Source organism: Anarhichas minor, unplaced genomic scaffold (assembly GCF_050575085.1).
Source record: "Anarhichas minor isolate MPS153535 unplaced genomic scaffold, ASM5057508v1 ptg000007l, whole genome shotgun sequence".
In the NCBI taxonomy this organism is placed as follows: Eukaryota; Metazoa; Chordata; class Actinopteri; order Perciformes; family Anarhichadidae; genus Anarhichas; species Anarhichas minor.
Window position 1 is genome coordinate 10,944,690 of NW_027466453.1, and position 11,249 is coordinate 10,955,938.

At 42.5% G+C, this 11,249-nt stretch overlaps 1 protein-coding gene across 1 annotated transcript; it reads left to right on the top strand.

The window, feature by feature from the left end:
• The first annotated feature begins 253 nt into the window (after window positions 1-253).
• Window positions 254-10,726, top strand: limd2 (LIM domain containing 2). Its single transcript, XM_076085774.1, has 4 exons — window positions 254-438; window positions 7,286-7,330; window positions 7,487-7,623; window positions 7,753-10,726. The coding sequence occupies exons 1-4, from the start codon at window positions 436-438 to the stop codon at window positions 7,910-7,912; spliced, it is 345 nt and encodes a 114-aa protein (XP_075941889.1). The 5' UTR covers window positions 254-435; the 3' UTR covers window positions 7,913-10,726.
• The last annotated feature ends 523 nt before the right edge of the window (window positions 10,727-11,249 follow it).

Here is an 11,249-nt window from a genome sequence, read left to right on the forward strand (position 1 = left end):
TTAGTATAAAGCAAACTTTTGAATGCGGAACTTATGCTAGTATTTCTACATTGTAGTAATACTATTTTTTTCCTCATGTAAAAGCTAGTAGTACAGCACTGGAGCTCGTTGTGTGGTGGGGTAATATCTACATAAAAGCCTGACAGCGACATCCTTGTTTCCACTATTAGTTGTCATTTGTCCGACAGACCCTGAATGCGCCATGAGCAGATGAGAACCAATAGCGCGCGACATCCTGCCGGGGAGAAGAAAAAAAACCGTTCTGTTGAAAACGGAGACGTGAGGCGAAGCGGAGGGTAGAAACTCACCGGGTTAGGGGACAAAACGTCTACAACAAAAACCTCGAAAACCTGAATGAGAGAGCAAATATATCAACCTCCAGCCTCTGAGTGAACAGACGTTTATCGGCCAGCGTGTCGCAGACAAGAAGCACAGATGGTGAGAGTGTGTTTTAATCGTCTGTTAGTCTGCAGCCTCCCTCCTCTCCTCTCCTCTCTCTTCTTTTTGTGTGTGTGATGAGGTGAGGTGATGATGTCCGTCCACCGGCTAACGGGGCTAGCTAACCGGGAGCCGGTCGGTTGTATGTGGTCTTATTGTTGTGTGTAAATGCACTATTTAGATATTGGTTGTATCAAAGCAGGCTTTTGTGTTGAATTTGAGGATAATTTAAACGCCCCGTCGTGTTCCTCTGGAGCTAGCAGTGTTTTAACGTCTGTTAGTTAGCTAGCTTGCTGGCTAATTAACATCAAAGAGGATTTAAACTCACTCAATCATACATTTAACAAAAAAAAAAATACTCCATCTAATTTGTGTAGCCATATGTATAACAGATAATTGATTTAATTGCCCTCCCCTATTAGCCGGATTGTAAATTGATCTGTGGTTTTATATTATGTTCCGTTATTTTTTTATGTTTTTGTTTTGTTCGACCAGCAGTTCAAATTCCAATCCGGAGCAGATTAGTGTGTTTTTATTGTTGTTGTAAATGCATGTTGTAACAGGCTCCAACCTCCCCAGTGTTGCATTAAGGTCTTTAGTACAGCAAGTACAGACAGTGAATTAGTCTGTAATAGGGATTTAACACCACGCGCCCTCAAGAACATTGACACATTTAAACTAAAGTGGAAACCACATTTTTGTATTCATTTAAATTGGTTTAAATTCTATCTATGGTGGAGGTGGGAAGTTTACAGCACCCCTCTGGTCATAAGATTTACCCAAATTTATGTTATTGAGACATTCACATTTGTATCCTGGTTTTAAATTGTATTTTCGATATAACATTTTAGAGAGAAAATGGCGAATCCTGGTTATTCCCATCACCATATAGCTACATGGTCATAACTAACGATAACCACTCCTCTTTGTTCACACTGATCAGAAACCTTAACGAGGTCTTTACATGCCACAGATCCTCCAGCTAGCATATGCAGGTTTCCCCCAAAACGTATCCAGGTTTTATCCCAGGATAAGGTGCTGGTATACTGCTTATGAACTCGCCTACAGCTGAGCGTCTGATTAACACCAAATGGATGAGAGAGTGGAATAAACCTCATCATTATATTTTAAAACCCATGTAAGAAAACACGTGTTTCCCTCTTTGATACAAATCGGTTGCCTGTGTTAGTGTTGTTGAGTCGTTTACAAACTGCTCTGAGGTCTGGTAAAACCACTTTGTATCCATCCAGGGAACCACATTCACAAACAGCCTGTCATTATAGCCCTGGCATATGGCGGGAAGGCTTAAGTAAGTATACGGTCATTTTCATTTCCTGCCACTGTCAGTGTGAGTCTGGCTGACTGTAGTTTTAGTCAGAGTTGACGGCACAGATTGACACGCTGCTCTGCCGGCTGCTTTACGTCAGTATTCTGGTGGATTTAAGAGAGAAAAGAAATAAACAAATCATGCAGATTTAGACAAAGCACGTCAGACAAAGCAGCAGCGAGGACTAATACCATTCACTTTGTTTGACCATATGCTCTTTTGTCAAACAGTAACCATTAACGGCACACAAACCTGATTTGTTGGGCATGTCAGAAGAGCCATATGTTGTTTTCCCTGCTGTCAGATGTGCAGAACAGTATTAAATGGGTCGCCAGCAGGCTAAAAACGGTCAGACTAATAGTTTTAACTGTTCCATTCATTTACTGTATCACAGTCAGGCGTTACTTTGAAAATGAAAACTATAGTCCGGGTGTTGGTGTGAGCAAAAGGAACATAAAGCTTATCTCAGGCCTCTAAAAGGTGTAGAGGTCTCTCTGTGGGATTAAAGGCTTTTCAGTGATACTATTTGTTGGCATTATGTTTGTATCGGCAGCTCTCTGCTGCTTGAAATCATTTGTGTGAATAGTTTCAGCAACAACAAGCACCTTCTCACATTGCAAAGCATCCCTGTGGCTTTCAGCGCTGCTCTAATGCAGGCTATCTGGTTCTGAAAGGACCTCAGGGCAGACCGGTTAGAGAGACTCGACGTGTAGGGTTTCCCGTCAGTGTCATTTGTCAACAGCAGCCACCCGAGGAGCCACATTTTGAAGTCTGCAGAGCTCAGTGGGAATCGACTCACTTGTGACTTCAATGATCTGCTTTTGATCTTTGGGAACTAACTACTTAAGGAGGACTTTGGTGGAGGAAAACAAGTCTAAAACGTCGAGTCCCTTGTCGACAACGTCTGAGCTCGCAGTTGAGCGGCCTTCACTGTGTGATGTAAATTTTGTTTGATCGCAAAGCAAATATTTGCATGTGCATTTTTAAAAAAAAAAAAATTTGAAGGCGGGACGGGGCATGTTTCCCTGAATTCCAGTCCTGGAGGAGCATTTGGTTGTGAAATGTCTCCCCCTGTTCTCCAGCGTGTGATAACTTCTGATCAGAAGTAGCACTTGAGGCTGTTTCTTCTCTTCCTTCGGCAGCAGCAGCCTCGCTTTCTCAAGTCAACACAGGCTCCACGTCTTCAACACATTCTTTCACTGGTTTTCTTCTTTGCAATTTTAAGACGAAAATGTAAACAGAGCAGCTGCTGCAGCATAGCGGCACCAGCCATTCGTTTTTATGAACATTACAGGTTTGAACCACATTGTGGTTTAAGAAAAATAGTTTATTCCAAAATCTTTTGGAATAAACGTTTTATTTGGCTTTCTGACTTTATTATTAGTATGTGATTTTACGAGATGTTTTAATTGGTGTATTAGGTAGATCTCTGACACAAATGATGGAGAGAGGACCTAAGTAGTTTTAATTGTGCCCTCGGGCAGCTTCTTTTCACACGGTGTGAGGAGGGCTTTCTTCTTTAGCAAAGTTAGACAGAACTTAAGGTTCTCTGAGTTGCTGACTACTAATTGATGAAGCTGCTTCTCTCTGTTTTCTATAATAATCTGAATATATTTATAGTGTTGACTGGACATTTGAAGTTGAGCCGTTTTGAAGCACTTTCCAGACATAAACATAAGCACACATTTAGATATATCACTTAAACGGTTTTATCCGGATCTATACAGCCCCCCCAGACGGGAAGTGAAAAAACAAAGTGTCTGCCCGGTGTCAGCTGACTAACGAGACATGCAGACACTCAATGCCCTGTACCTCCAAGCAGAGAAAAGTGCCCCGTCACATACAGGAAGCTGAAAAAGGGAAGAGAACTAGTGGATGATCAAATGCCCCGACGATGTGATCACTCTGCAGACCGGTGTGAACCTCCATCTGCACTCTGAAGGATGTTTCATCCACCTTTCATCAGTTCCACAGCCAGTCAAGTGTCAAAACCTCAGCTAATACTTGAGTTTTTTCTCTTCATGTAACAGAGTTATTGATGGAAAGCTGCTGTCAAGGCGAGCCTGTACGTCTGACCTGCAGACGTAAAAATAAAAATAAGGGACGAGAGACAGAGTGGGAGCCTCGTTTTGGATTAATGACATAAGACATTTGTTAACATAGCGCGGGCCTGCCCTTCTACGGGCCTGCTGCAGTGAATGCTGCACCACAGTGTGAATTCAGAGATGATGGAGTGATGAAGCAGGGAAGATCTGTCCAATTGTCTTGTGTCCATCAGCACTGGGAACAGAAAAAGAGGAGTTACTTCTTCCCATTTGAACTCTTCGTGAACATGTTGACCTTTCGCCCTCGTAATATTCTTGAGAGTTGTTGTAACGGTTATAAATGGCTGTGATTTACGTCAGCAGATAGCTCTCTAAACAGTGACGGCTCTGGTTTGTACTGGTTTGGACTTGCATACATTATGTTTGAGGTTGCTTTCTAAACTACATCCTATTGACATTTAGCTCCCCGGTCATGTGGGTGGTCTGCGGCCTCCGGGGGGCAGAAGGCAGTGGGATTTGTGACAGTAATGCTGTGAATGTTTGACACGAAAAAGGTTAAACCCAAACTCGTCCTTCAAGCTCACTAAGGGACAAGTTCTCCTTCAAGGAATAGCTGTTCACCAGCTGTGAAAGGTGTGTAGTTGAGATCAAAATGACGGCGGAGTTCAAAGATGGCCGCGGAGCGAGCAAAGACGCCGGAAAGTGAGGTGGTAGGAAGTGGAGGGATTTAAGCGAGGGATCTGCGCTGTGATGTAAAGAGTTGGTAACTTTTGTCGCGAGAAGATTTCACCACTTGTGTGAAAGTGTTCTTTGTTTTCGGAAAGACACAACTCTCCAGCTGGCTCCGGCTTCTCGCACACTGGTATGTCAAATTGCTTCACAGTTGAAACAGTGTTTGGCTGAGCAGATATCTAATTAACTACACGACAAACCCTCTTTATTTACGTTTACATTGAACACCTTGTTCTCTGGTCATTTCCAGCCCCTTCACGTATTTGGTTCTCCTTTTTCTCTTTTATGAGCCAGTCAGGACTCGAGAGCTAATCTGTGAGTTGTGTGCCTTCTGAACAAGAGATCATAAATCTCTTGTAGTTTATTCACTCTGCAGCTAAAGCATCCGTACAGAACTGGTAGTCGTCAGCATCTGTCATTTCTTGGGATGAGAGTCAGGGAGGACTTCAGCTGCTTCCCCCATTGGGACTCTGCAAGACGGAGGAAGCCAGATGTGTCGCATCAACTTCCTGCCACATTCGAGCTGATTGGTGGCAATTGAGAGACTCATGCACATATAAGGTAAAAGAAGACAAGATGGCACAAGCTAATCTGAATTCTTCCGGGAGGCCTGTGGATGTTCGTAATGCATGCCTACCCCCTAACATGGTAACTAATCTTGCTGCGTTGTTTTTGCCACAAAAAAAAGGAAAAAACAACACTGGCGATACTTTGCCTTCACTCAGATCAGCTTTCCTTATTTGGCTGCATTAAGTTCATGATTTCACATGCACAAATGAAGCCTATATTTACCTGATTTTACTGTTCTCACAGCCTCCCGCTGACACAAACCTCTCCTACAAATGTTCTGTGAGAACCTTACACATTCAAAGTGTTAGATAACGTTGAGGAGATCAAAACCATGTCGGCTCCTGCTGCTGCAACAGGAAGTGGTCTTGCATGCAGTCTAACCGGCAACGTGTGAGCAAGCCTGCTAGCTTAGCCTCAGCACATTGAACTGAGCTCAAGAGGAGTCGGGGACGGAGAGGAGACGGTTGGGATGTGATTGCATCGACAGGAAGCTGCATGGCCTCACTTAATGAGCCCATCGCTTCAAAAGCACGTCATGCGGTTCTCGTAAGTGCAGAAAACAGCCTCGCTGCTTTTTCCTGCTCTGTTGTTAAGTGCTGCATGAAATTAAAAGGGTGAAAGTATCCATATAGCTTGAGACGATATGCATTTGTCAACTGATCTCTGGTTGTGTTATTCTTTGTATGCATTTGTATACATCTTTGTCAGCATTAGTCGTGTGCTTAATACACACTGAACAGAGGATATCTGTACACTGAGCTCCAATGTATTCATACGATACTCTTCTTTTGAATGTCATTTTTCATGGCAAGTTAAACAAAAGTTTCGGATACAGGCCTGAATATACACACACACCAATCGGCGACATAGTTTTTTGCTCATTATGAAGTAGAAGTAAATTAGCTAAACTAGCCAAAACAGACACCCAGCTTCTCTGTCATTGTCTGGGAAATGTACGACGTTACATATAGATATCCTAATTACAGATACTGTGATTACATTTCTTCCAAGTAAAAAAAAAGAAAGAAGTGAAACACACTTTATCTCAACCTCTTTATGAGGAAGATGTCTGCACATTCACCATTTCCAGTCATTTCCATCACTGTGGTGGTCTCTTGGTGTATTCTGTCTACAAAGCAAGATATTTTGCAAGTCAAAGAGTAATGGACCTGGAAAAAAAAGTGAGAATCAGCAGTTCCCTTATGATGCCAAAGATCTCCTTCTCTTTGCAACTCTGACACCCCCCCCCCCCACTCTACCTCCACCACTTCCTCCAGCTCCAGCCAAACTGCCTTACATAACGGGGCTTTAGCAAAGTCTGCAGTGGACTTTTCCCCCCTCGCCTAAACAGAGGCTGCCCTTCTTCCCCGCACACTCGCTTTTTTTCCCCCCCCGTGGCAGTTACTGTGTAACCGTCTGAATGTCTCTCTGTCTGATAATTATCCGCTTGAACTACCTGTTAGCGCTGCTTAAAGATGTGGCCCGCCGCGCTCGTTGCTGTGCACTCGAGTAGGCAGATACAGTCATTACTACTGAGCAACTTCCTCTGGCTTGAGATGGTACAACCGCAACCATCGGAGCGCCTCGGGGGGAGGGGGGGGGGGGGGGGGGGGGTAGTCTTTCAATTCCTCCAGAGGGAAATGTGGTGACATATGTTAAAATAATTAAAGACTACACCTACAAAATTGTGCAAGAAATGCCTCATTACATTAAGAAAGAGGAAGACTGTCGTGTTGTAATCTCCCACCATTTGTAAGAGACTCGGTGTGATATTTCCTTGTGAAGTTTCCTAACTGGATGTCGGGTTCTGAGGCTGTTCCGCTATGTTGAGGGCGGCCCCATGCAGAGCGCCCCACAGCTCGGCTCACATGAGCAGACAGAAGGCACCTGATCCTCTCCCAGGGGTGCAAAGAGACAGATGGAGCAAATAGAAAGAGGGTGGGGGGAGGGGGGGAGGAGAGATGGGCTTGACGATACAACACACTGGTAAAGGTAATAAGAGGACAGTGAAGAACACATTCTTCCACCCGTGTGATGTCAGTTGCTTGTAATCTCAAAGGACTCGACTGTGATTTCACCGAATATCTGTTGTTGCCAATTTAGAGCACAACAGGAGTCATTATACACATGTGACATACACATTGTTTAAAAGTTCTTTTCTTTTCTTATCCAGGACACCAGGAACACCACTGAAGAGAAACCTGTCCAGCGATCTAAGGTGAATATGTCTTTTCTTTCTCGTCCTTTAGATCTCAACAAAGACCAAAGGACGTCTTTTCCTGCATTTTTTTTTTTTGTGTCTTTTTGTAAACGCCAGCTTTCATCTCGGAGGATCATGGCCCTCGGTAACAAACCTGTATGTTCATGTGCTCAGTCCTTCAGCTTTAAGACCCAAAAGGAAGTGTGTACATCATGTGAGAAAACGGTCTACCCGATGGAGAGATTGGTTGCCAACAACTTGGTCTTCCATTCATCATGCTTCTGCTGCAAGCACTGCAACGCCAAACTCAGGTGATGATCTGCATTGTTTTCCTCTGTGTGTACTTGACTTTCTCCTTTTTGGTTTGTATATAACTGCTTCATTCCTCTCTCTCTCTCTCTCTCTCTCTCTCTCTCTCTCTCTCTCTCTCCCACCTGCAGCCTTGGCACCTTTGCAGCTCTTCAAGGTGAATTTTACTGTAAACCCCACTTTCAGCAGCTGTTCAAAAGCAAAGGCAACTACGACGAGGGCTTCGGGCGCAAACAGCACAAAGAGCTCTGGGCCTCCAAGGAGTCAGAGAATATAACGAAGACGGCATAATCCCGTCCGTGTCCCATCCCAGCCATGCCTCTTTCTTTTCCTCCTCCTAACACCTCCGACACATCACGACGAACACGCGCCTCATATGCTGAGGCACTGTTTTAATCTCCCACGCGCTCACTCGCTATTTAAACGCCATCAGAACAGATGCATGCACAAACAAACAGCGTGGAAATGACTGGCCAGTCATGATCCATACCACTTACAAAACAAATATGATTTTTGTGGATATATTTTGGGTTCAATTTAATTGATATCTGTATTTTCTTCATTTTATTTTCCAATTTCCTGTTTGGAATTGGTAGTTGAGCGTGACCAAAAGCCTTCTCTGGTATGGCGAGTGTAATAATAATAATAATAGTAATATAGTCAGTTTTTCTTTTTGATTCTTTTTAATAATTTGCACCCTTTTATTTGTGTTAAATAAGTAAACCGTATGCTCAGGCACACATATCAGAGGGGTTACTGAGCATCCGTGTTTGTCAGTAGAGCATACACTCAGGATTTAAGAGATAACATTACATCGTCTCACTCACTCTAGCAAAATAACACACATCAAAATAACAGTCCTCAGTATTGTGACTTTGCTGTTTGTTAGGTTTCGTATATTTGAGGAACAAACAGGGTACAGAGTACTGTAAAAAAAAAAAACACAACGGCACACATCAGCAACAGCTCACCTCTCGTGTTTTTATTTTTGTGTTTCGTTTAATTATTGTCCGCTTCATCCCACGGTGTGTTCCTGTTTTATTGACCACTGTGAGTCGTATCCTTGCATGTTGGGATGACTGGGTCTTAATAGCCTTATCTTATGACTGTATTGATCTGTTTGTGTTGTGAATGACTCGTTTTCATTTGATGCATAGCGACTCACTTTTTAAAGGTTTTTAGAAGCACTTTGAGTTTGGATTTGATGTCTCGGCATAAGTGGATACCTCCGGGCTTTTATTGATGGTTGAAATTTTAATGAAATCCTCAGATTGTGTTTTGTATACTATCCGTACGTAGAGCTGTAGTTTGTGATTAGTGAACATTCCCCACCGTACTGTACTCTAGTCTTTGCACATATGACCACACATGATCACCAGATGAGATAAACACAGGGAACCTGAGGCCTTGTCCGTTAACACCCCCCCCCCCCTCGCTCCGTCGGATGAAACACCTCAAGAGGGAGCTGTTGGTTAAATTGATAATTACATTTCTGTGATGGACGTAGCTCGAGCCTTGCAGGAAACCACACAACTGTGTTCCTTCGTCATTTCACGCTTTTGTCAGTTGTTGGTCGTCTTGTGGTGATTTTTTTTTTTCCCCTGCTGTATTTGAGTGTTCATATAGCTGGACAGTCTTTTTTTGGGGGGGGGCAGGACGTAGACAGATCTAATCACAGTGTCTTGAATATCCATCCCCCCCCAGTCCCATCCCGTAAGCGTGGACAGGTTTCCTTTAGACATGAATGCCTTCTTATTCTCATCTCCTGTCTTATTAGCTAAATGCATCTTAGCACCTGGACCTATTTCTTATTAATATTGAACTTACAGCAGGTTGGCTGAGGGAGGGTTTGTCACTGTATTGGTCCCGTTGTGCTCCTGCATGCTGCATGCAAAAAAAAAAAAACGGTGCAGAGCACCCCCTGCTGGACAAAATGTGACAGTCGTGTTTAGTGTGAGAGAAAGAAAAAGCGAGTCGCCCCTGAACTCAACATAGCCTTTTATTCAAAGTTTTTGAATTCGTTGCCTCGGTCCGCAGTGCAGATACTGCACTCCAGACACTTTTCTGTTGTTTTATTCCAACACCTAAGACAATATCTCCACATCTATATTTTATTCTCTTCAAAGAATGAGTCTAAAGCCATTCAAATATCCCGTTTTAGTAAATGTCTGAATACCACTGGCACTTGACTGACACTTGAATGACACAAAGGTTTACTGTGACTCTGAGCAGAAGAGAAAGCTACACTTGAACAGATGGATAAGTGCTACTTTTTTTTAAAAAGAGAAGCCTTAGAATACAAATAGCTGAACTTATCAAACAAGTCCTTTTGAGTGCACAGATCCCAACAAAGACATCTCCTGATTATGCCTTTTCAAAACAAGACCTGCTTAGTTTAGAGCCCCACTCTTTAACATAGGATTACTTTACTCAACCAGCAGACATTTTTTCCTATCTAACCACTTTTTATCCACAAAAAAATAATTCTAACTCTGTGTACATTGTATATTTTTTTTCCTTTTTTTTTTTAAATTTCAAAATCATCCTCTAAATCCCTGAGAAATATGCTTTAAAATCAAGAGTATTGTATCAAGAAGTGCTGTCTTTGTCCTTCTCCGTTAGCAGTTCGCCAAGGTACAGCTGCAGAATCTGTGAATTGCATCTTGTAAGTGAAACGGGAGCAGACGAGGTACGCTAGACGCTGGTGCCGAGAGGCTCGGGTGAATGATTGCAGTGTAATGTCGGAAATGTTCAAACGTGTGAGTCATTTCATTTTTTGTGCTTATCTTGACGTGGACTTACTTTTCAACGCTGTTGTCATCGAGACGTCTTAAGTGTATGCATCTTTGAAAAATGTATTCTGTACAGACATGACCTGTGGATTGAGGTGGCCTTACAGCAAAGGACGCTTGAACTGTGTTTTCAGTCGTTCTCCTCTATTCTCCCTTCTCTCTCTCTCTGTTGCTTAGTTGTGGTATGGAAGTGTAACATTTTGAAATGTAAGCGCCCCCCCCACCCTTTCTACACAATCATTTTGTGCATTTTCTTTCTTTTTGTTTTTTACATGCTTTTGGAGAAAAAAATAAAACGCTGGTGTTGATTTAATGCAGTGGCTTTAGTGTGTTTATTGATGTTAAGATAGCTGAATCCTTGAACTCACTGGAGATTAATGACCGAATGTCTTCGCTCAAGGATATCAAAATGTTTAGTTCTTGCATGGTTACATTACTATCTGTGTATTTCTACTTCTACTACAGTACAATTCAGAGGGAAATATTGTACTCCACTACAATTATTTGACGGCTTAAATTATTTATTACTTTACAAATTAAGATGTTTACAGTTTCACAAATCAGAGGACTTGCTGCTTTGCTTTTGAATGATTTCAGTTTATTTCTAATCATTTTGAGGTTTGGGCTGTTGGTTGGACGTAACAAACGTTGGTGTCACTTTGATCTCTGAGTAATTGTGACGGCATTGCTCACTATTTTATGAATTATTTACAAACCAATCAATCGATTTAATGGAAAAAATAGTCGGCAGATTAATCCCTAATGAAAACAATCATTGGTTGCAGTCCTATACTAAATCGTTCACAATGAACTCCACCAACTACTACAGTAAAATC

Excerpts from the sequence above, each read along its gene's own strand:
- limd2 (XM_076085774.1), top strand. Across the intron at positions 7,331-7,486 it reads AACCTGTCCAGCGATCTAAG|TCCTTCAGCTTTAAGACCCA; the intron begins GTGAATATGTCT and ends TCATGTGCTCAG. Across the intron at positions 7,624-7,752 it reads CACTGCAACGCCAAACTCAG|CCTTGGCACCTTTGCAGCTC; the intron begins GTGATGATCTGC and ends TCCCACCTGCAG.